Source organism: Syngnathus floridae, chromosome 8 (genome assembly GCF_059516105.1).
Source record: "Syngnathus floridae isolate MCC-2025c chromosome 8, RoL_Sflo_1.0, whole genome shotgun sequence".
NCBI lineage: Eukaryota > Metazoa > Chordata > Actinopteri > Syngnathiformes > Syngnathidae > Syngnathus > Syngnathus floridae.
Window position 1 is genome coordinate 211469 of NC_142420.1, and position 25532 is coordinate 237000.

At 52.4% G+C, this 25532-nt stretch overlaps 1 protein-coding gene across 1 annotated transcript in view; it reads right to left on the minus strand.

Annotated features, from left to right (window-relative positions):
* The window catches only part of ttn.2 (titin, tandem duplicate 2), a 164034-nt gene that overhangs the window by 26475 nt on the left and 112027 nt on the right, over positions 1 to 25532 (minus strand). The window contains exons 199-216 of the mRNA XM_088382789.1: positions 25145 to 25444; positions 24605 to 24892; positions 24114 to 24416; positions 23698 to 24000; positions 23018 to 23323; positions 22352 to 22639; positions 21818 to 22108; positions 21381 to 21665; positions 20690 to 21277; positions 20494 to 20598; positions 20229 to 20426; positions 19808 to 20104; positions 19136 to 19723; positions 18724 to 19026; positions 1542 to 18635; positions 1136 to 1432; positions 418 to 1005; positions 14 to 316 (exon numbers count right to left, since the gene is read on the minus strand). Coding sequence (XP_088238915.1) covers positions 14 to 316; positions 418 to 1005; positions 1136 to 1432; positions 1542 to 18635; positions 18724 to 19026; positions 19136 to 19723; positions 19808 to 20104; positions 20229 to 20426; positions 20494 to 20598; positions 20690 to 21277; positions 21381 to 21665; positions 21818 to 22108; positions 22352 to 22639; positions 23018 to 23323; positions 23698 to 24000; positions 24114 to 24416; positions 24605 to 24892; positions 25145 to 25444 — 22725 coding nt within the window. The remainder of the gene's footprint in view (positions 1 to 13; positions 317 to 417; positions 1006 to 1135; positions 1433 to 1541; positions 18636 to 18723; positions 19027 to 19135; positions 19724 to 19807; positions 20105 to 20228; positions 20427 to 20493; positions 20599 to 20689; positions 21278 to 21380; positions 21666 to 21817; positions 22109 to 22351; positions 22640 to 23017; positions 23324 to 23697; positions 24001 to 24113; positions 24417 to 24604; positions 24893 to 25144; positions 25445 to 25532) is intronic.

The window sequence follows — 25532 nt, forward strand, 5'->3', positions numbered from 1 at the left end:
CACCGTGACTCACCACAGGCATCAATTGCCAGCACTGCATCGGAAACCTTGCTGAATTCACTGATTCCAGCGGCGTTCTCTGCCGCCACCTTGAACTCATAAATGAGTCCGGCGTGAATGCTTGTGACCTTAAAGTGGCTGGCCCGGATGACCATTCTGTTGACTCTTTGCCACAGGATGCTGTTCCTGTCTTTCATCTGGAGATGGTAGCCAAAGACTTGACTGCCTCCGTCCGACTTGGGCTCCTTCCAGGCTACAGTGATGGTCTCCCTGGTCACACCGGTGATCTCCGGAGTGGACGGCGCTTCAGGCAAGGCTGCGGGAAGACAACGAGTTATGAGGCTGGTGTCATGGTCACACGTGATCAGACATCAAAGGGCCAAAATGAAACAATCAACAGCATTGACGACTACATACTGTAAGGCAGGCGAACGGAAACAGCCGGTGAGTCAATGTGCTCGCTGACTCCATATCTGTTCTCGGCTCTAATCCTGAACTGGTACTCCAGGCCAGTTGTAAGCTTCTGGATCTTGATGGTACAGCGAGCCACAGCAGACGAGACGTCTGTCCAGCTGGCCGTGGTTGTCTCCCTCTTCTGGACGATGTAGTTTGTGATGGCGCTGCCACCCTCATAAGCAGGCGGCAGCCACTTCAGACTCACGCTGTCCTCCGTGATGTCAAACAGCTCCACGGGCCCCAGCGGAACACTGGGCCTGTCCAGAACCACAACGTTGACAAAGGACTTGGTGGTGCCACTCGAGTTGGAAGCGAGGATATCGTAACGCCCAGCGTCTCCTGCGACGCTTTCACGGAGCGTGATCCTAATGCTGTCGGGAGTGACCTCGGAGTTGAACCTCATGGTTGACTTGAGTATCACATTGTCCTTGGAGAGGGACACCTTGGGCAGTGGCCTGCCTGTCAACGGAATCTCACATTTGAGGGTGGAGCCAGCTCTGACATACACTGTGTTGTGGGGGAAGTCCTTCATGACAACCTCAGGAGATTCTTTGGGAAATGAGGAGAGAGAATTGCAACACTAAATTTGATATCTGAGGAAACTGAAGAATCTCTCGGCTTTGGTGAAACACAAAGACACAATATGCTTGGTTCAATCAAAAATGTCCCCATAACTTACCATGTTGGTCTCTGACCAACACCGGGGTGATCATTTCTTTGACATCGCTGAATCCAGCGTGGTTCTCAGCTCGGACTCTGAAGAAGTATTCGACGTTCTCCCTCAGACCAGACACGGTGTACTGCAAGGACTTGGTTACGCCGCACTTGACCCACTTCTCCTGGCCTTTCTCTAATGCTTCCACTAAATATCCCGTAATTCTGCTGCCTCCGCTCTGCTCGGGTTTGACCCAAGCCAGGGTTACACTTTCCTTGGTCACATCAGTAACAGCAAGCTTTGCCGGTGGGCTTGGTTTTTCTGGATGGGGAGGGGGGGGGGGGGGGGGGGGGACACACACCAACAATGTGTTATGCTCATTTCGTATGGTCACATTCTATGAAACATGACTTAATGAAAAGTACGATACCCGTGATCTTGGTTCCTTCTTTGGTCTCAGCAGGTACTCCGACGCCATACTCATTCTCGCCAGTCACTCTGAAGTAGTACACGCCGCCCTCTTGCAGGTCTGACACCTTGTATGTCAGCCTATGGCACGTGTCTGTCAGCTGAGTCCAGCCCTTCTTACTGGCCTCCCGGATATCCACCAGGTAGTTCTTTACCGGTCCTCCTCCTTCATTCTCGGGAGTATCCCATGTCACAGTTGCAGAGTTCTTGGTCACATCCTTGACCATGACACATGCTGGAGGTCCAGGAGAATCCAGGACTCTGACGTTGAGAGTCAAGGAGGCAGTACCAGCTACATTGGACAAGGTGATTGTGTATTTTCCAGAATCGTTGCGAGTGGCTTTCTCCAAAGTGATTGAGGTGAAGGTGTCTGTGGTGTCAATGACAGCACGGACCCTTAGGTCGACATCTGGCTTGCTCCAAGTCACACTGGGGATGGGTTTGCCTCTGAAGGGCACTGTCATGGTGAAGGAGCTACCATCCTTCACAATAAGAGTTTTCCTCATATCGTTGCTGATGTCAAAGATGGGCTCTTCTTCCCGTTCCTTGGCCAGCTGCTTGTCAGACTCTGGACTGGGGTCGCTGACTCCAATCTTGTTCATGGACTTCACCACAAACACGTACTCTGCACCAGGTGTCAGTCCTACCACTGTGAACTCTGTATTCTTGGTGTTCTGGACACCGACTGTCCATTCATCATCCAAAGTGTTTCTATATTCCACTCGGTATCCCGTCACGGGCGCACCGCCGTCAAACAGTGGCTTATTCCATGACAGGGTGACAGTGGACTTTGTGGAGTCAATGATCTTGGGCTTTGCTGGCGGGGAAGGCAAGAACTGGGGATCTTCTGCCTTGGTGAGCGGACAGGCAACGCTGGGAGCGCTAAGACCGGCAGCATTCTCTGCAAACACTCTGTATTCATACTCAGCGCCCTCACGAAGGTGTGATGCTTTGACTCTGAGGTCATAAACAGGTTTCTTGTTAACACGGCACCAGCGAAGGCCAGTCTTCTCTCTCTTTTCGATGACGTAGCCAGCAATGCTGCTGCCACCGTCAGAGACTGGTCTTTCCCAGCAGATGGTCATTGCCTCGCTGGTAACTGAGGTGACCTCAACATTAGTGGGAGCAGCGGGGACTGTGAACGGATCCATGGCCTTTGTTGGCTCACTTTCAAGGGCTTCTCCATCCCCATATTTGTTCACTCCTCTAACTCGGAAGATGTACTCATTTCCCTTAAGCAGCTTGGTGACTTTACAGGTGGTGGCCTTCATGTCACCATGGACAAGAGTCCACGCCAGTCTGCTAGTCTCCCGCTTTTCGACAATGTAGTGCATAATATCGGCGCCGCCGTTCTCCCGAGGAGGTCCCCAGGTCAGAGTACATTTTTCTGCTGTCAGGCCAGACACAGCCAAGGGTCCCGAAGAAGGTCCGGGCCTATCCAGAACCTTGCAGTTGATAGCCACAGACCGGGTTCCTGCCACATTGTGCAGAGTCAGAACGTACTGGCCAGAGTCTCTCCTGATAGCATCTCTTATCAGCAGGGTAGTTGCAAAGTTGGTGGTGGCGATTTCACACCTGGCCTTGGCCTCAATCTCCTTTCCATCCTTAGACCACGTCACGACAGGAAGCGGTCGCCCGGTAGTTTCAGCGTCAATTTGAATCATTTCTCCTGCTTTGATGACAAGCAGCTGTCTGAACTTTTCTTCCAAGATGATTGTGGGTGGATCGACATCATCTTTGACTTTTATAGGTCCAGTACTGTCGGAAGGAACGCTTAACACCTCGGCAGAATTCTTAGCGATAACGTGGAAGTCATACTGGACGTCTTCAGTTAGGCCTGTGACATCAAAGTAAGTGTCTTGCAGGTTGGTGAAGTTACACTTCAGCCAGCGGCCATTCGGAACCTCTTTGCGTTCAACAATGTAGCCTGTAATCTTGATTCCACCATCATGTTCTGGCTTGTCCCAGAAGAGGGAGACCGAGGTCCTTGTGATATTGGTGACTCTTAGATTGCGAGGAGGTTCACAAGGATTCCTTGCTGCCACCGGCTCACTGGCTTTGGACCCTGGACCGATGCCGGCAATGTTCTCCGCGTAGACTCTAAACTGGTAGAGCAAGCCTTCTTCGATGCCACTCATCTTAAACTGACTCTCGGTCACAAGACCTCTGTTCACCTTTGTCCAAAGGATGCTGCTTTGATCCTTGCACTCAATGTGATAACCAACGACGGGGCTTCCACCATCCCTGATGGGTCGGTCCCAAACAACAAGCATGCCAGACTTGTTGGCATGGGAAACACGAACGTTGGCGGGAGAGCCCGGCGGTTCGAACGGATATTGAGCAACGACGGGAGCAGAGTCGACAGCGTGACTCTTGCCGTACCGATTCTCGGCTGCGACGCGGAACTGATATTCCGTTCCCTGAGTTAGACGGCACACTTTGATCGAGGTCCTGGCGACGGTCGCAGACACAATCTGCCATACAGTTGTGGTCGTGTCTCTCTTTTCCACCACGTAATTATTAATCTGGCATCCGCCGTGGTAGGTCGGAGCATCCCAGGACAGAGATACAAAGTCAGCGCTCACTTCATCCATCTTAATGTTACTGGGTGGGCCCGGTTTGTCCAGGATGATAACAGAGATTTCACCTGTTGTCGTGCCCACTGCATTAGTAAGAGTGAGCTCATACTTTCCTACGTCTTCCCTGGTGGCATCCTTGATGACGATTTTCGACGAGCTCTGCGAGGTGAGCACATTGACTCGAGTGGTCTGCTTCAGCACCTGACCATCCTTCTTCCAGGTCACTTCAGGCTGCGGCCTGCCTTTGAAGGGAACGTCAATCTTCAGGTCATCTCCAGCTTTGACACTGTACGTGTTGAACAGCAGATTGATGGTGGGCTTGATGGTGGTGTCCTGCACCAAAACAGGCTCAGCTAGCGGTTTGGGGTCACTCCTGCCCTTGTCGTTCACCGCCAAAACCCGGAAGAAGTACTCCTCGTCTGTTGCGAGACCTTCAACGGTGGCCTCGAGTGCTTTAACTTCACTGCACAAACTCCACACTTCGTCTCCGTAGGGCTGCATCTCCACAATGTAGCCTGTAATCTTGCTGCCACCATCATGGTCAGGTTTCTCCCAGGACAGAGTGACAGTGTGGCGAGTGACGTCCATCAGCTGCACTCTACCAGGAGGCAAAGGAGCCTCAGAGACTTTGACTTGTTCCGTGGAGGCGGGCAGACCCACACCAAGTTCATTTACAGCCAGCACGCGGAAGTAATACCGGCCTCCCTCCTGTAGGTCAGAGATCATGTAAGAGTTCCTCACACAATTGGTGCTCACGCTGGTGAAGGCCATTCTCTTCTGCTCTCTCTTCTCCACAACGTAATGAGATATCTTTGCCCCTCCGTCGATAAGAGGCGGCTCCCAGGAGAGGGAGACTGAATTTCTTTTCACGTCTTTCACCTCAAGGTTCGTGGGGGCGCTAGGTGAGTCAAGGACTCGGACGTTGATGAAGGCCGATTTAGAACCGCTCATGTTCTCCAGCGTCAGTACATATTTCCCGGTATCAAATCGGTCAACGTTCTCAATCACTAACATGGTGTAGGAGCTCGTCACCTCAATCTGAGCACGCTCGTTGAGAGTGCCGTCTGCCTTTGACCACCGGACCTCGGGCTCAGGCTTCCCTCGGATTGTGACAAATAGACGCAAGGACGCTGTGGCCCTGACGTTGACCATCTTTCTTAGATCGCAGTCCAGTTCAATTTCGGGAGCTTCCAGCTTTTCAGCGGCGATGACGCTGCCAGGCAGGTCTACGTGTTCACCCACGCCCTCGCAGTTAACGGCGCAGATGCGGAAACGGTACTCTGCGTTCTCCCTCAATTTCTTCACTGTGTAGTTGGTAGCCTGCACTCCAGTGTGTGGGGTGCAAACGACCCATTCATCCGCTTCGGCCTCCTTCATTTCAACAATGTAACCGCTGACGGGTGCCCCGCCATCATATATAGGCCTCGTCCAGGTCAAGGAGACCGTTGTGCTGGAATGGTCGGCGACCTTCGGGTTGTTTGGGGGTCCTGGTGGGTAAATGGCATCGCACGCCTTGATGTACTGAGTCGGTGCACTGGGCGTGCCCACGCCAGCGGCATTTTCAGCAGAGACCCTGAATTCGTAAGAGTGGCCCTCGGTGAGACCAGTGCATCGGAACCTCAGGTCGGTCAGCCTCTTCTTGTTGCATTTGCTCCATCGGATGCCGTCCTTGTCACGTTTTTCAAGGATGTATCCCTCAATCTCGGCTCCCCCGTTGCTCTCTGGCCGTTCCCAGGTGAGCACAATGGAGTCTCTGGTGATGGCACCGGCCTCTGGTATGCTCGGTGCGCTCGGGGTGGTGAATGGATTGCGTGCAACAACTGGCTCAGATTCGAGTGGCTCTCCAACACCGTATTTGTTGACAGCCGTGACTCGGAAGATGTACTCGTTCCCAGGCAGCAGTTTGGTGACTTTATAGCTGATGGCTTGTATGTTGGGCTCCACCATAGTCCACGACAAACGGCTGGTTTCTCTCTTTTCGATGATATAGTGTGAAATGCCAGCTCCGCCGTCCTGTGAGGGATGGTTCCAATGCAGGTAACACTTTTCAGCAGTAACGCCTTTGACCTTTAACGGGCCCTCCGGTGGGCCGGGTCTATCTAGAACCTTGACGTTAGCCGGCATGTTTTTAACTCCTCCCACGTTCACGAGTTTGAGAACAAAGTGTCCCCCATCTGTGCGGATGCAGTCCTTCACTGTCAAGACGGTGCGTGTGAGTGTGGTCTGGATCTCCATTCTTGGCGTAGTCTTGTCAATCTCCTTCCCATCCTTTAACCAGATGACCTCAGGCAGAGGCTTGCCGGTGTAGTCTGCGTCAATGACAAACGTTTCGCCAGCACGAACCACCGTTAGGTCCTTGAATTTGGAATCCATGGTTGCTTCAGGGGCCTCAATTTCATCTTTGGCAGTTATTTCTCCTGTGCTTGGAGAGGGACGGCTGGATGTGCCTGCTGCATTCTTGGCCACAACTCTGAACTCATAAATGCAGTCCTCAGTCAGGCCAGTGATCGTGAACTGGGTGTTAAGGATGTTGGTGAAGCTGGCCTTCATCCAGCGAGTATCCGGGTGTTTCCTCCTTTCAACCACGTAGCCGGTAATCACGCTGCCTCCGTCGTACGCTGGAGCGGCCCACCGAAGCGTGACGTGGTTTCGTGTTATTTCAATGGCCTCGGGAGTACCCGGTGCGTCACAGGGGTCCCGAGCGACTGTACTTTCGGATACTTTGCTCACGGGACTTAGTCCTGCAATGTTTTCGGCACACACCCTGAATTCATACTCAATGCCCTCCTCCAGATGACCGGTCTTGAACCGCGCATCGGGGATAAGCAGCTTGTTGAGCTGAGTCCACAGGAGGCTGTTCTTCTCCTTCCTTTCCAGATGGTAACCAAGAATGGGACTGCCACCATTGTTTGGGGGCGGCTTCCACTCTAGCACCATGCTGTCCTTGGTCGCCGCGGTCACAACGGGTGCCACTGGTGCGTCAGGCACACTGAATGGATACCGAGCCATGACTTGTGGCGAGACAATAGCAGAACTCTTTCCATATCTGTTCTCAGCAGACACTCTGAATTGATATTCCACTCCAGTCTTCAGGTTACTGACCTTGATGGTTGTTCTGGCGATGGTCGCAGACACAATCTGCCAAGCTGTGCTAGTGGTGTCTCTCTTCTCGACAATGTAGTTGTTAATTTGACAGCCGCCAGTATACGTCGGTGGCTCCCAGGAGAGTGTCACGTAATTGGAGCTCACTTCGTCAATCTTCACAGGACCGGTGGGCGGACCCGGTTTATCGAGAACGATAACGGTGATCTCCTCGGTTGCAGTTCCGACATTGCTGGTAGCTGTGACGGTGTATTTGCCGGAATCCTCCCTCTTTGCATCCTTGATGCACAGCTTTGTCGATGTAGGCGTACCAGATACATTGAGCCTGGTCGTCTCTCTAAGAGCCTGCCCTTCTTTCTTCCACTCCACTGTCGGGACTGGACGCCCAGTCACTGGAATCTCAATTTTCAAATCCTCACCATTTTGCAAACTATACGTGTTGAATGTCATGCTGAATCCGGGCAACATGGTCAAATCCATGGCTATGACCGGTGCGGCGAGAGCCCTAGGGTCACTCTTACCTCTGTCATTAAAGGCAGATACTCTGAAAAGATACTCGTGTCCGGCAGTGAGGCCTGTGACCGTGCCTTCGCAGGTCTTGGTGGTGGTGGCCTCCACCCATTCCTCAGAGTCCATAGTTTGCATTTCGATGTAGTAACCGATAATCCTGCTGCCTCCGTCGTGGACTGGTTTCTCCCATGACAGCGAGGCAGTTGTTTTAGTGACTTCGGTTAAATTGACTTTACCGACTGACAGAGGAGGCTCAGAGGTCTTAACCGAGTCTGTTGTCTCAACGGGTAGTCCGACACCAAACTCATTTTCGGCAAGGACCCGGAAGTAGTAAATGATTCCCTCGGTGAGCCCGGTGACTCGATAGCTGGTCTTTGTGCACTTGTTGTCTACATTGGCATAAACCTTCCTGTTGGACTCACGCTTTTCGACCAGATAATTCTTTATTCTTGCACCACCGTCAATAAGAGGGGGCTCCCAACTCAGGGTGACGCTCTCGCGTTTGACATCTTTGACGATCAGGTTCATGGGCGCTCCTGGGGTGTCCAGAACTTTGACAGATACAAATGCAGATTTGGTACCTGCGCTGTTTTGCAGATTGAGGACATATTTCCCGGCATCATATCTGTCACAGATATCGATGGAGAGCTGCGTGTAGTCATCTTCCATTTCAAGTTGAACTTTACTGGGAAGTTCACCGTCCTCCTTGGCCCAGCTAATCTCCGGTGTAGGACGACCCTTAAATGGAATGCCAATTCTCATGGGGGCTCCCGCACGGACGGTAATGCCCTTTCGAAGTTCTGCATCCAGAATCATCTCCGGGGCATTCATCTTATCCACAGGCGTAAGTGTGCCCAGGACTTGGCTTGGCTCCCCAATGCCCAGCTTGTTGATGGCACAGACGCGCACTTTGTATTCCTGATGCTCAGTCAACTTGGTGATGGTAAACTTGGGGACATTTACTCCAGAAGGTGGCGTGCAAATAGTCCACTCCTCCTCATCAGCCTTGGTGATTTCAACAACGTAACCTTGAATCTCGCAGCCACCATCATATATGGGCCTGTGCCATGCCAGACTTATGGAGTCCTTTGTGGTGTCTGTCACATGAACGTCGGTGGGGCTGCCAGGCTCAAAAGTGGGGTCACAGGCTTTCAGGTAAGGTGTGGGAGGGCTCGGCTGACTCACGCCAGCTGCATTCTCGGCAGACACCCTGAATTCATATTCGTGGTCCTCGGTCAGTCCCGTCACTCGGAAACGCAAGTCCGTTACCCTGCGCTTGTTACACTTGGTCCACCTTATGCCAGCCCGATCTCTCTTCTCCACAATGTAGCCAACAATTTCACTGCCTCCGTTGGTCTCGGGGCGGTTCCAGCAGACAGTCATGGAGTCCCTGGTAATGTTGGTGATGTCAATCTCTCGAGGTGTGCCAGGCGGGACAAATGGATTCCTCATTATAACTGGAGCTGACTCTAGAGGCTCCCCCTCGCCATATTTGTTGACCGCCATGACCCTGAAGATGTATTCGTTACCCTTCAAGAGTTTGGTGACCTTGAACATGGTGGCAACGCAATCACTGGAGACCACAGTCCACGCCAGGCGGCTGGTCTCTCTCTTCTGAATGACGTAATGAGAAATGCCGCTGCCGCCGTCATGCCTCGGCGGAAGCCACGACAGGGAGCACTTCTCCTCTGTGACATTGCTGACAGTAAGAGGACCCTCCGATGGACCCGGTCTGTCGAGGACTTTCACGCTGAACGGGACAGTCTTGCTGCCGGCCACGTTGGTCAGTACCAGTGTGTACTGGCCGCCGTCCACTCTGATGGCATCCTTGACAACAAGAAGAGCCTTAAAGTCTTCATTTTTAATCTCCGCTCGGGCCGAGTTCTCCACTTCAACATCTCCCTTAAACCACTGAGCTGTGGGAACGGGCTTTCCGTCCACTTTGGCCTCCAAACTGAATGTGTCCCCAGCATTGACGACGAGCGTCTGATTGTACATGGCGTCCGTCTCACAGTCGGGCGGGTTAACTTCGTCTATTGCCGTGATGGATCCGGTGCTCTCGGAAGGCTTGCTGACTGCACCGGCCGCGTTCCTTGCAATGACCCTAAAGTCATATTTGCTGTTTTCTGTCAAGCCGGTGACCGTGAATTCAAGGCTCGTGACGTTTGCAAAGCTGGACTTCATCCACTTGCCTTCAGGAAGATCCCGTTTCTCCACTACATATCCAATAATTAGACTTCCGCCGTTGTACTGCGGGGCGGCCCACCTGAGCTTCACTGAGTGTCTGGTCACAATCAGTGCTACTGGACAGCCAGGAGGATCACACGGATCGCGGGCCACATAGACCTCTGAGACTTTACTGCACTTTCCAATGCCGACAATGTTCTCGGCGTAGACCCTGTATTCATACTCGATGCCTTCCTCCAGAGGAGTGGACTTGAACCTGCAGTCTTGGATGAGAGTCTTGTTAATCTTGGTCCAAAGTATGCTGTTCTTCTCTTTCCTTTCAAGATGATAGCCCAAGATAGTGCTGCCGCCATCAGATGGAGATTTGTGCCACTCCACGACCATGTAGTCTTTAGTGTATGAAGACACAAACGGCGTGCCCGGTGGCCCGGGCTCTTGGAATGGATACTGCGCCACGACCGGGTCCGAATCAATGGCATAGCTCTTGCCATATCTGTTCTCAGCATAGATTCGGAATTGATATTCCGCGCCGGTCTTCAGATTGCCCACTTTGAGCGTCGATCTGGCCACGGTGGCAGAAACCACTACCCAGTTGGTGGTGGTTGTGTCTCGTTTTTCGACAACATAGTTTGATATTTGGCAGCCGCCTGTATAAGTGGGAGGTTCCCATGTAAGGGTGATACTCTCTGCACTGACATCATCCAATTTGACAGGTCCCGTCGGCGGTCCGGGCTTGTCTAAAGTGATAACTTCGACAGTGGCTTCCTTGGATCCCAGATCGTTGGCAACGGTGATGGTGTACATGCCTTCGTCCTCTCTCGTGGCATCCTTTATCGTGAGTGTGGTCTGATGCGCTGAATCTGTGACGTTTACCCTGGTGGTCTGCTTGAGGACGGCTCCATCCTTGGACCAAGAGATGGTCGGCTTTGGATGTCCCGCAATTGGCACTTCCATCTTGAGGTCGTGTCCCACTTGAACACTGTAGCTACTGGCTTTAGGACGAACGGCAGGCTCGATCACAAGGTCCTTTGCGACGACCGGCTGAGCCAGTTGCCTGGGGTCGCTCCTGCCCTTGTCGTTGACAGCCACCACTCGGAACTGATACTCTTCTCCCTTGAGCAAGTTACCCACTCGGGCCTCGGTTGCCTTCCCACTGGCACAGACGGACCAGGAGTCAGTGTCCATTGGAGCCAGTTCAACTTCGTAGTGGCTTATCCGGCTGCCGCCATCATGTAAGGGCTTCTCCCACGTCAAGGTGACGCTACTGTGCGTGACGTCAACAACGCTGACTTTACCGGGGGGCTGCGGCTTCTCGGATACCTTGATCGGCTCAATGGTTTTGGCAGGCAGACCGATGCCGTACTCATTCTCAGCCATCACTCTAAAGAAGAATATTCCACCCTCTGGCAGAGATTCTACTTTCCATGTCATCTTATTGCAGACGGTGACTGGGGAGTAAACCTTACGAGTGCTCTCCCGCTTCTCCACGATGTATTGCTTAATCTTTGAGCCGCCGTCGATGAGCGGAGGCTCCCACGTCAGAGTGACGGAGTTCTTGGTGATCTCCTTGACGAAAAGGTTATTTGGAGGGCTCGGGGAGTCCAGGACTCTGACGCTGATGAAGGCGCACTTTATTCCACTGGCGTTCTCCGCAGTAAGCGTGTATTTGCCACTGTCAAATCGGTCCACGTTCTCAATAACAAGCGATGCGTAGCTGTCTGTGTTATCAATTTGGGCTGTCTCCTTAATCTCCCCATCAGCCTTGCCCCATTTGACCTCAGGGGCAGGACGACCTCTCACGGGAACAAAGAGCCGAAGTGTGCTTGCGGCTCTGATGTTGATCATCTTTCTCATCTCGGCATCGAGGTCCAGGTCTGGAGCTTCGAGCTTTTCTTCCAGAACGATTTTCCCCGGGAAATCAGCTTGCTCGCCGACACCCATTTTGTTGATGGCGCACACTCTGAACTGATACTCGTGCTTCTCCAGGAGCTTTGTCACCGTAAAGTACGTTTCTGCGATTCCAGAGGAAGGCGTGCATATGAACCACTCATCTGATGCGCTGTTGCATGCTTCTACAATGTAGGCCTGAATCTCACAGCCACCGTCATAGATGGGTTTACCCCAGGTCAAGGAAACGGTGGATCTTGACGTGTCCACCACCTTGGGATTGTTTGGCGGGCCTGGTTTGAAGACAGGATCCAAGGCTTTGTAATATGTTGTCGTGGGACTGGGCGTTCCGATGCCAGCAGCATTCTCTGCAGAGACTCTAAATTCATAGCTGTGGTTTTCTTGAAGACCGCTAACTCTGAAACGGAGCTCGCTTACATTACGCTTATTGCACCTGGTCCATCTAACGCCGTCCTTGTCACGTTTCTCCACAACATAACCTTGGATGGCGCTGCCGCCGTCGTTACTCGGCCGTTCCCAGGTCACTACCATGGAGTCTTTGGTAATTGTGGAGACTTCCACCTCTCTTGGTGGGTCGGGCGGGACAAATGGATTTTTGGCAATCATGGGCTCGGATTCCAGAGGCTCACCGACTCCATATTTGTTCACTGCAATCACTCTAAAGATGTACTCGTTACCGGGGAGAAGCTTGGTGATCTTCAGGTTGAGGGTTTGAACCTTCTGTTCAACTACTGTCCAAACCAGTCTGCTCGTCTCTCTCCTTTCAACAATGTAATGTGAGACATCGCTACCGCCATCTTGCAAAGGCGGTTTCCAGGAAATGGAGCATTTCTCACTCGTTACACCGTAGATTGAAATAGGGCCCTCTGGCGGACCTGGCCTGTCCAGAACTTTGACATGAATGTTCACAGATTTCTCTCCACCTACATTCTTCACCAGCAACGTGTACTGGCCCCCATCGACACGAGTGGCTTCTTTGACAACAATGCAGGCCAAAAAGTCGGTGTTCTTGATTTCCAGGCGTGCTGCTTCACTCATGACTTGACCCTCCTTCAGCCATTGTACCGTGGGTACGGGTTTGCCAGAGAAAGCCGCTTCAAGCGTGAAGGACTCTCCGGCGTTCACAAGCAAAGCCTGAGAGAATTTGGCATCTAAGTCAATTTGGGGCGGATCCACCTCATCCTTGGCAGTGATGGCTCCGGTGGAGTCGGACGGTCGACTGCTCACACCAGCTGCATTTTTTGCAATGACGCGGAACTCATAAATCTGATCTTCAACGAGACCCGTGACAACAAATGAAGTCTCGATGACGTTGGCAAAACTGGCCTTCATCCAGCGTCCGGCTCCTTCCTTCTTCTCTACCACATAGCCAGTGATTTTTATGCCACCATCATACTCGGGTTTGGCCCATCGGAGGGTCACCTGGTTTCTGGTTACGATAACAGCCTCCGGCTTTCCTGGTCTGTCACAAGGGTCTCTGGCTACCTGCAAATCACTCACGACGCTTGCTTTGCTTAGGCCGACAATGTTCTCAGCATAAACTCTGAACTCGTATTCAATACCCTCTTCCAGGCCAACCGCTTTGAATCGGGTTTCTGGGATAAGCTGTTTGTTCTGCTTCACCCACAGAATACTGTTTTTCTCTTTGAGCTCCAGGTGGTAGCCCAGGATCTTACTTCCACCATCACTGCTGGGCTGATCCCATACGACCAGCATGCTCTCCTTGGTGGCTGACTGGACAACCACGGAACGTGGTGAAGCGGGTATGTCGAATGGATATTGAGCCACTATGCTTTCAGATAGCAGCGCCGAGGACTTCCCATAGCGGTTCTCTGCGGCAATCCTGAATTGGTACTCACATCCGGTCTTCAGACGTACAGCCTTTATAGTGGTTCTGGCTACCGTGGCCGATACAATCTGCCAGTTAGTGGTCGACGTGTCTCTCTTCTCCACGACATAATTGTTGATGCTACAGCCACCGTCGTACTCTGGCGGATTCCAGGACAAGATCACACTGTCTGCAGTGACTTCGTCCAGCTTGATTGGGCCAGTCGGAGGGCCTGGCTTGTCTAGGACCACCACGTTTACGTCTGCAGTTGCCTCTCCTGCTGTGTTACTAAGTTTGATGGAATACATGCCCACATCATCTCTGCAGGCCTCCTTAATGACGAGGAAAAGGTTCTTGTTGGTGCTTTCAGCGTGAACTCTCGTCGTCTCCTTGAGGGCGACGCCGTCTTTGAACCACGTCGCTGTTGCTTTGGGACAAGCGGCATAAGGCACGTCAATCTTCAGATCATCTCCGGCTAGCACACTAAAGGTGCTGAAAGCCAGTTTGAACGTTGGCGCTATAACCAGATCTTTGGCCACCACTGGCATGCTGAGAGAACGTGGATCACTAACTCCCTTTTCATTGGTTGCTGAGATACGGAACATGTACTCCTCTCCCTGCGTTAAACCTGTTACAACTGCCTCGTTGGTCTTGACCGCCATAACCTGGGTCCACTTTTCACTATCACTTGCCTGCATCTCAACAATGTATCCGGTGATTCTGCTGCCACCGTCATGGTCGGGCTTCTCCCAGGTGAGCGTAACGCTGGTGCCGGTAACCTCGCGGAGAGTCACCTTTCCTGGAGGGAGGGGCCTCTCCGACACCTTAATGGGGTCAAACGTCTCCACCGGGAGCCCGATGCCATATTCATTCTCAGCTAAAACTCTGAAGAAGTACATCTTGCCTTCCTCCAGTTCTCCAACTTTCCAGCTGGATTTGTGGCAGCTTGAACTGACAGTGGAGTAGGCCTTCCTGGTTGACTCGCGTTTCTCAACAATGTAATTGCGAACTCTGGAGCCCCCATCAATTAAAGGCGCATCCCAAATGAGCGAGACCGAATCTTTGGTCACCTCCTTGATGAGAAGGTTCTGAGGTGCCCCGGGGGTGTCGAGCACCCTGACGTTGACAAAAGCACTCTTACTTCCCGAGGCATTTTCCACAGTGACTATGTATTTACCACCATCAAACCTGTCAACATTTTCAACTTGCAGAGTGGTGAATGATGACGTGACCTCAACGATAGCTTTGTCTAAGGACTCCCCGTGCTCTCTTGACCATTTGACGTCAGGTGCCGGCCTGCCTTTGATCGGCACAAAGAGTCTGAGTGTGCCACAGGCTCGGATGCAGACCACCTTACGGAGCTCCGCTTCGAGTTCGATTTCAGGAGGTAGTAACCTGTCCTCGGCTTTTGGAGTTCCGGGGACAGCAGCGGGCTCTCCCACACCCTCGCAGTTGGTGGCACAGATGTTGATTTTGTAGTCTTGGTTCTCTTTCAGCCCAGTGATGGTGAAGGAGGTAGCTGTCCATCCCTTCTTTGGAGTGTGAATTGTCCATTCATCCTCTTCTGGCAGGCAAGTCTCCACAATGTAGCCAGTGATTTCAGAACCACCATCATAGATGGGCTTATTCCATGCAAGAGTGATAGAAGACTTGGTCGTGTCTAGAACTCTCGGGTTCCCCGGAGGTCCTGGTTGGAATATTGTGTCCATGGCTTTGTAGAACGGACTCGAGGGACTCGGCTGGCTCAGTCCGGCATTGTTCTCTGCAAAAACTCTGAACTCATACTCGTGGCCCGGTGTGAGGCCAGAGGCCTTGAACCGAAGGTCCGTTACAGTCCTTTTGTTGCACTTCACCCAGCGCAGTCCAGTCTTATCCCTTCTCTCAATGACGTAAGTGTTAATTCTGCTCCCTCCGTCATGCTCGGGGCGCTCCCAGCAGACCACCATTGAGTCTTTGGTGATGGTCGTGACCTCCGGCTGCCCGGGCGGGTCACTTGGAACGTAGGGATTGGCACATATGACAGGCAGGGACTCCACCGGCTCTCCAATGCCATACTTGTTCACAGCCATAACTCTGAAGACATACTCGTTGCCCTGCAGAAGCTTGCTGACCTTGAACCTGTTTGCTTGGAGATCTGTGGCCACGTTTGTCCAGGCCAACCTGCTGGTTTCACGCTTCTGAATGATGAAGTATTCAATCTTGGCACCGCCGTCATGTGTTGGATGCAGCCAGTTGAGGACACACTTCTCCGCGGCAATGTCGGTAACCGTTAAGGAATCGGGCGGTCCCGGTCTATCAAGGACCTTGACGTTGAAAGTGAATTTAGCGTAGCCGCCAGGGTTACTGGCAGTAAGGGTGAACGCACCGCCATCTCTTCTCAACGAGTCTTTGTTGATTAAACTTGTGTGGAAAGCAGACATCTTGATCTCCAACTTTCCGGTATCTTCGAGTTCCTTCCCGTCCTTGGTCCACACGAGTGAGGGAATGGGCCGACCCGTCACGTCGGCCTCCAGCGTAAACACCTCTCCGGCCATGACAACAACATTGCTACTGTAAATGGAGTCGACATTGAGCCGGGGCTCCTCAAGGTCATCCCTGCATGTGATGGCTTCCGAGGGTTGAGAAGGTGCACTCACAGCTCCTGCTGAGTTGCGAGCTAACACGCGAAATTCGTAAACTGCGTCTTCAATCAGACCGCTGACTGTGTAGACCGTCTCGAGGATGTTGTTGAAGTTGGCTTTGAGCCAGCGCCCGCTTGGCAGCTCTCTCCTCTCCACGGTGTATCCGGTAATGGGGAATCCTCCATCTGCCTCTGGTTTGGTCCAGGAAACGGTCACCTCGTGTCTGGTGATGTTCAGTGCCAAGGGTCTGCCTGGCGGATCCACCGGATCCAGAGCGTGCAATGGGTCAGAAGGTTTGCTGGGTTTGCTGAGACCAGCCAGGTTTTCAGCAATAACACGGTGTTGATATTCAATTCCATCAACCAGGCCAGTTGATTTGAAGATGTTCCCCACCACGAGAGATTTGCTGATTGGCTGCCACAGAATGCTGTTCCGCTCTTTTCGTTCCACATGGTAGCCCAGAATGGCACTGCCCCCATCCGAAGCTGGCTCGTTCCAGCTCAGAGTCATTGCATCCTTATTGTGAGACGTGACTGCAGGTGGCCCTGGCTGGCCTGGGACATCAAACGGATAGGTCGCCACCACCGGCTCAGAGACAATGGCTGGTCCAATGCCGTATCGATTTTGGGCCTTAACACGGAACTGATATCCAGTTCCGGTGATGAGCCGGGCTGCCTTAAATGTGGTGCGTATGACAGTGGCTGCTAACTCTACCCAGGAAGTACCGGTGGTCTCCCGCATTTCAACAATGTAATTGTTGATGGGAACACCTCCGTCATTCTCAGGGGCCTCCCAGGACATAAGGATATAATCGGACGAGACTTCGTCCATCTTTATGGGACCGGTGGGTGGACCCGGAATATCGTGGACTAATACTGTGATTGTTTCAGTCACTGTGCCCAGCATGTTCTTTCCTGTCATCGAATACTGGCCTCCATCAGTCCTCTTTATCTCGCCAATGTTGAGGATGGTTGACGTTGCTGTGGTTTCTGTGTTGATTCTTTGCGTCTCTCTGAGAGCAGTGTCTCCTTTCTTCCAAGACACAACAGGTTTGGGTTTTCCAAGCACCGGAATCTCTACCTTAACCCGGTCGCCAGCCTTGGCAATGACCGTCTTCTGGTAGACACCACGTAGATCAAATGACGGAGCCGATGTTTGCTCCTTAATAATCGCTGGTCTGCTCTCGCGTGGATCGCTTCTACCCGAAGCGTTGACCGCCATTATGCGGAACGTATACTCTTCCCCCTCGATCAGATTGGTCACAGTGTAGTCCAGAGCCTTGATGGCAGCAACGTGGAGCCAATGGTCAGTGTCCTTCCTCTGGGCCTCAATGACATAGCCTGTGATCAAGCTACCACCATCGTGAAGAGGCTTGGTCCACGCCAAGCTGGCGCTGTCCGCCGTAACATCAGTGATGTACAGGTTTTCTGGCGGCGAAGGGGCCTGAGAGGCCTTGATTGGGTCGGCAGTTTCAGCGGGCTCGCCAACGCCGAGGTCATTCTCGGCAGAGATGCGGAAGTAGTAGTAAGCGCCCTCCTCCAGGTCAGTGAATTTGAAGGCGCACTTCTGCCAGTCGGTGCTCAGGACAGTGTAGGCCTTCTTTGTGGCCTCTCTCTTTTCAATGATGTAGTTGTGGATCTTAGAGCCACCGTCAATGATGGGGATCTCCCACTGAAGGGTTATGCTCGTTTTAGCAATCTCTCTCGGTTTGAGATTCACCGGGGGCCCCGGTGTGTCCAAGACCCGAACATTTATGAAGCCAGTCTTCTTTCCGGCCACGTTCTCCAGGCAGAGGTTGTACTTTCCGGCATCGTATCTAGTGCAGTCGGGGATGACCAGCAGGGTGTAAGACTCAGTCGTGTCAATGTGCGCACGCAGTTTCAGATTGACGTCATCTTTGGTCCAGGTGACTTCTGGCACAGGACGGCCTCGGATGGGAACAAAAAGACGTATCGATGTGCGGGCCCTGACCACCAGGGATTTGCGGAGTTCGGCGTCTAGCTCAAAGTCTGGAACAGACTCCTGGTCCACAAGTTCTGTTACTTTCTCAACCTCTGCAGGTTCGCCAACCCCCTCTGAGTTCACAGCTCTGACTCTGAACTGGTATCTGCCTCCCTTCTGCAGTTTTCCGATAACATAGACAGTAGCCTTCAGCTGGTACTCTGTCTCTGTCTCCCAGTCATCATGCCCTTCCTTTTTATACTCCACAATGTATCCATCCACTGGCAGTCCGCCATCGTAGTGGGGTCGGCCCCAGGTGAACGTGGCAGACGTTTTCGTGGTGTCTGCAATCCTTGGGTTGGAAGGAGGGCCTGGTGGATCTGATGAAGAAGGAAAAGAACTTGTTGAAGAAAACATCATCATTATGTGGCTTAAACTAAATGTGATTATTGCTCTTGAACTACGTACACACGATGTCCTTGGTCATGGCCGGACGCGAAGGCTCACTGGGTTCTCCGAAGCCAGCCTTGTTCTCGGCAGTCACTCTGAATTCGTACTCGACCCCTTCGCTTAGGCCTTGCACCTTGAAGCGCAGGTCTGGGACCGTTCTTTTGGAAGCCCTGACCCACCTCATGCCTCGTTTCTCTTTCCTTTCGACAAGGTAGCCCCTGATGTCACTGCCCCCATCCTGCAATGGTCTCTTCCATGAAATGGTGACAGAGTTCCTGGTGACATTATCAACTTCTGGGCTAGATGGTGGACCTGGTGGACCTACGGGTGCAAAAGATGGTTGCCATTGTTTGTCATGAAAATCTGACATGCCCAAAAGAGTAAATGAGTTATGATGAGCAGAACATTGTAGAACACGGACTCAACTTACCATAACTGTCGACCATTTTGACTGGACCGGACAGGCTTGCGTCTCCAGTGCCATATTGGTTGACAGCAGACACCCTGAAGATGTACTCGTTGCCTTTGATCAGTTTGCTGGCGACACATCTGCAGTCCATGACGTTTTCAGCCAGCTTGGTCCACTGCAAGCGACTGGTCTCTCGCTTCTCAAGGATGTAAGACTTAATAGAGCAGCCTCCGTCCTCCTCTGGTGGAAGCCAGGTCAGGGTGCACTTTTCAGCAGAGATGTTAGTGGCCTCAATGGGGCCCGGAGGTCCAGGAACATCCAGAACCTTCACTTTGACGTGTTCTTCTCTGATGCCGAACGGGTTACTGGCAGTGATGGTGTACTCTCCGGTGTTCTTCCTGCTGGCGTACTTGATGGCCACAGCGGAGGAGGTCGGAGTGCCGGTGATGCTGACAATGTCGGAGTTCTTGAGCTCACGGCCGGCCTTTGACCAGACAGCGATGGGGGGAGGTTTGCCGAGAATCTTGGAAGCAGACACCACGATTGTATCTCCTGCCCGGACTGATAGGCCGTCCTTCATGTCTGGGTCAATGGTGATGCTTGGGGGTTCTGAGAAATCAAGTGATGCAAAACGTCACATTGCAAGGTGGAACGCTCTGAACAAATGGCAAATTTCAGTCAAAGTCAACTTACCAAACTCATCCTTGCACGTTAACAGGTCGGTCGTCTCTGAGGGAAGACTAATAGCACCGGCAGAGTTCTTGGCCCTGACTTGGAATTTATACTGAGCTCCCTCTGTCAGGTCAGTGACTGTGAAGGCACAGCCTTGAATGTTGACGTGGTTCGCCTTCATCCAGGCCTTACCGCCAGCCTCTAACTTCTCGACCATGTAGCCAGTCAGTTTGTAGCCGCCGTCATATTTGGGAGGGGTCCAAATAAGAGTGACTGATGACCTGGTGACATTAATGACCTCGGGCTTGCCAGGAGGATCTAACAGAAGACAAAGACATCACTGTCATCATTTTCTGCCAGACGCCAAGTGGGAGCTGCATTTTATGTGTTCAAAGTGACACATGAATCAAGTTTGATTGATTGACTGAGCTCAAAAACTCACCAATGGGATCCAGGGCAACAACAGCCTCAGTGGGTCTGCTGGCCTTCCCGAGACCGGCCACGTTCATGGCCATCACCCTGAATTCGTACTCCAGTCCCTCAATCAGACCCGTGACCCTGCACTCCTTCAGTCTGAGAGGAGTCTTGCTGGCTCGTTTCCACATCAGACTGTTCCTCTCCTTAAACTCCACATGATAGCCTGCACGCAATCACAGTCCACGTTTTGTTGCAGGTCGTAGCTTCACACCGCGACGGCACTCGGTTACCTGTAATTGGGGAGCCGCCCGTGTCTCTGGGATCGGCCCAGGTTAGGATGGCTGACTCGTGGCGGATGCTCATTATCTCTGGGGGTGCAGGCGCATCTGGGACATCTGGGGATGGCAACAGAAAAGATTTTTCTTTTTCCCCCCTCCCACCAAATGAAGCACACAAGGTGATTTCGTTTCCGTCTCGGATACTCACTGAAAGGATGCTGCGCGATGACCGTGTCTGACCTCAGGTGCTCTCCAATTCCGTATTTGTTCTCAGCAAACACTCTGAAAATGTACTCCACTCCGTCGTGGAGACGTATGACTCGCATGGTGGTTTTTTGTATAGCCGACGCTACCGTGGCCCACTTGTTGTCTGTCGTCCTCCTTTTCTCGACAATGTAGTTGGACACCTCTGCACCGCCGTCATCTTTGGGTGGCCCCCATTCCAGTGTGATGCCGTCGGCTGTGATCTCGTCAAACTTGATGGGTCCGGTGCAGATGCCCGGTTTGCCCACAACCTTTAGCTGCAACTTACAGTCCTTGGAGCCCAAGCTGTTCCTGACGTTGACGGTGTAGATTTCCGCGTCTCCTCTCTGGCAGTCTCTGATCAGGAGAGTGGTAACACCCTGGGAGGCCTCGACACACATACGGCCGATATCGCCAAGCGCTACGTCGCCCTTCTTCCATGTGGCAGTGGGATAGGGCACGCCGCGGATGGGGATGTTGATGCGGGCGGTAGTCCCCTCCTTCACCACGTAGCAACCGTCGTGCAGACAGCTCAGGTTGCAGTCAGGTAGCACTGGAAAGCAGCGTAGCATTTGGCACGTTGAGGAAACAGAGGCAGCGGTTACCGAGTCTTTTAGTGTCACAACCTGAAAGCAGGTGCAACCGCGGGTTCTTACCAAACTGGTCCTTGGCAACAGCCGCAATCTCAGAGGGTGGCCCCTCTCCAGACTCATTGAGTGCCTTGACTCTGAACAAGTATTCCTGGCCCTCGGTGAGCTCCCCAACCGTCAGTGAGGTGTTCTTGCCCTTAGAGATCTGCTTCCACTTCTCGCCTTCGCTCTGGTCCACAACATAGGCGCTGATGTGGCTTCCACCATCACTGATGGGCTTTTTCCACGCCAGAGTGATGGAATCTTTGCTGGTTTTCTTGGCATTCAAGTCCATCACTGGACCAGGTTCCTCTGGAGAGGCATCAAGAATTGTATCACAATAAGAACGACTTTCATGGCAGTAAGAAACAGCAGATTGCATACAAAGATTTGAATTTTATTTTAACGGTCGATAATCATTGTATCCACAACACACAGAAGAACTGGGGTGGGTACTCTCTTACCTGAAGCTCGCACGCTGCCGGCAGTCTCACAGCCCTCTCCGATGCCGTAAGCATTCTCGGCCAGAACTCTGAAGCAGTAGGCTTGTCCCGCCTCCAGGTTAGGAATCCTGTACGAGATCTTGTGACACTCGGCTGACACACAAGTCCAGGCCTTCCTCTCGGCCAGGCGCTTCTCCACGATATAGTTCTTGACGGGACTGCCGCCATCGATCAACGGGGCGTCCCAGGTGATACAGGCGTGGTTGAGGGAGGTCTCCTTCACAGTAAGGTTTTGAGGCGGTCCAGGAGAATCTACAGTGGAAGGGTAGGGAATCAACAGAGGCAATATACTCAAGCTTCATTGAACTCAACCACTAGGTACTACTCTGGCCAATGGCTTAGGGTTACGGAGAAGCATTGGCCACTACTGCAGGCATGGCAATCGCAACGTCGCCCCTGTCCCAGGACGCACAAAAGGCGCGGGAAAATGAAAGGATTAGTTCTCTGCTTCCTTAAGGGACTCGCTCACAGCCGCAAAGATGATGGCTATCTCACCGAGGACCTTGACCACGATGGTGTAGCTCTTGGACCCACTGCTGTTCTCCAGCATCAGGACGTATTTGCCAGCGTCGTATCTGTTGATGTCTTCAACTAAGAGCAGGGTGTCCCACTCTGACGTCTTGATCAGGGCGCCAGTTCGCTCCTTCAGATTTCCGTCCACCTTGCTCCACGTCACTTTGGGTGCCGGCCGCCCTCTCAGGGGGACGTAGAGCCTCATGGTGACACCGGCGCGGAGAACCAATGTTTTCCGCAGGTCGGCATCCAGCTCGGCTTCCGGAGGGACTGCGGGAAGTGCATTTTGTTCACTAGTTTAGTTTTGATTTCATTGTCACAATTTCAGCAAATGGCATTTTGTTCAGTAGTTTAGTTTTGATGTCATTGTTACAATTTCAGCAAATCGCGTCGCGGTTCACCCTTTTCTGCCCCCCGCTATAAAGCACAGGGTTCCAAGCAATGTTGTTGTTGTTTTTTTTAATACGACCATTCCAGTTACTCAGGCAAGTCTGATTTTAGAGCTGTTTGCAGCACGTGCAGCAATATTTGGAGACTTGAGTGAGCCGGTTGGCTGCCTTTGTTTCATTTCCTCAAAGGGATGTGACATGACAAATCCACCAAAATAAACCGGGGTTGCCTGTAAAACAATGCAAAATGAGAACATACTCAGAATGTCCTTTGCCGTGTGGTTGCCGGGGACTTCGCTGGGCTCGCTGTAGCCAATCTTGTTAACGGCAAATACTCGGAACTGGTACTCTGTGCCTTCCATCAGGCCTGTTACCAATAACTTGGTGGCCTGGAGCTTCTTGGGGACATTGCATCTGGTCCAGTTTTCCGCAGTGGCCAGTTTGCACTCCACCAGATAGCCGATGATCTCACAACCTCCGTCGTACGCCGGCTTGGTCCAGCTCAGGCTAATGGACCTCCTGGTAGAATCCACCACCTTGGGGAAGGCGGGCGGGCCGGGGGGATCTGACAAATGCAGACATTGAGTGATGACAGTGCCAGACACTTGATAATATACCTGCACAGTAACTCACAAACGTGAGCACACCCCTCCCTCACATTTCCCGTTCTGACACAGAGGAGGGAAATGGACTAACTGGGCCAAATCGGGACAGTTTCAGTTCCTTTTGTCGCCAGTGGTTCAGACATTGTGCGTTGACTTATTTTAATACTAAGGCGGCAGACTGACTCCTTTACATAGCAGTAAAAGGGTGTTTTTTCATCACAGAATCAAATCAAATCCCCACAAAACTCAGGGGTGTCCTCACTTCTCAGGGGTACAGGATATTTTCATTTGAATGACAACCAACGCAGGCTCTCACATCCAACGCGATACTCACAGACGGGATCAACGGCCAGAGCCGCGCTGGACGCATCACTTGGTTTTCCCAGACCGGCTTTGTTCATGGCAATGACCCGGAACTCGTACTCGGAGCCCTCGGTCAGCTGGCTCGCCTTGATGGTTCTGTCGATCACTGGCCGCCGGTTCACCTTGGCCCAGGTCAGCTCGGTGGCTTCGCGCTTCTCCACCATGTAGCCCAGGATGGAGGCTCTCCCGTCATTGGCGGGCGCCTTCCAGCTGACCGTCATGGAGTCTTTGGTGATGTTGGTGATGACAGGTGGCTCGCAAGGGCCGGGAACATCTGAGGGAACCAAACCGATCGCTGATTAGAATCAGTCGATCCTGACAGGGGTACTCGTAGCAGTCTATAAACAGGTTGGAAAACATAGTGGACGTCTGGAAGCGTGCGCTCACCGTAGGGATTCTTGACCGTGACCGGTTCGGTCATGGTGGCATCGCCCATGCCGTACTGGTTCTCAGCGCTGACTCGGAACTGGTATTCGTGGCCCTCAATGAGCTTTTCTACCGAGCAGTCGGTGATGTGTCCATGTATGTTGGCGGTGACTAGCGCCCAGTTGGCCCTGCTGGTTTCCCGCTTCTCGATGATATAGTTGGTGATTTCAGAACCGCCGTCTGCCAGCGGGGGTTCCCACCGCAGCTTGACGCGGTCTGCAAACACTTTGGTGATTTTCACTGAAGCCGGAGGACCTGGTTTGTCTGCGAGGAACAACCGGAGTGTAGGTTTGAAGACTTAGACAGACAGTGTTCCCACTGTTCATTTTCCATGCGCACAGAAAATGTCGTGGAATCATTTTGAATGCTGAATATACTCAGAATAGTTGTCAAACAGCGACTTGCTGAGATGCCAATACTCGTAGACTTACAATTTGCCCCAGGCAACTTACCGAGAACTTTGACTTTAATGGTGGCATACTTGCTGCCACTGGCATTTTCGGCGAGAATAGTGTAGTCTCCGGATTCCTTCCTGGTGACGGAGTAGAGCTCCAACAGGTGGACGTGTTTCTTCTGGGTCATCTTCATTCCCTCTGCTGGATGGAGAGGAACGTTGTCTCTCTTCCAGCTCACCTTGGGCAGAGGCTTCCCAAACACTTCCGCATCCAGGCAGACATTTGCCCCGGCTTTCACCACAATCAAATTGTTCATGTTGACCCCCAGCTCCACACGTGGAGGAACTGTACGGAATAAGAAGAAGACCATAGTGGTTATTTGTGTCCTTGTGCCAGGACCCTGATGAACTTTATTCCTTGAACTCAGCTGGAGTTTCTGCCCTCTCTGCGTCCTATTCATTCAACATTCATGTTTTGTGTCGACATTGTTATTTGAACTCGACTTTTGTTGGGGTTGCATTTACATAGAGCACTTTGTTGCGGCCGCGGTTGTCCTGAAAACTAAATCCACACGAGTAGAGTGGAGTGGAGTCTTACCGTTCTCGGCAATGACGGCGATGGGATCCGAGAGCTCCGAGGGCTGGCTGACGTTGATGGCCGTCTTGGCGATGATTCGAAAGATGTAGCGCTGGCCCTCTTCCAGACCGCTTACCACGTAGTCCTCGGTCTGGACACTCATGCAGTTGCTGTTGCAACGGCTCCACTTCTCCTCGGGCAACTTGCAGTACTCCACAAAGTAGCCAATAAGCTTGCTGCCACCGTCGTGCTTGGGTCGGGTCCACACCAGCGACACGGAACTCCTGGTCACGTCCATGGGCTCGGGTTTACCTGGAGGGTCTGGTGAAAAGGTATTTGGATTCAGCTCTCCGAGAAGGTCTGGCTTCACAATACAGCGGTACCTTGACTTTGTGTACTTATGCGTCAG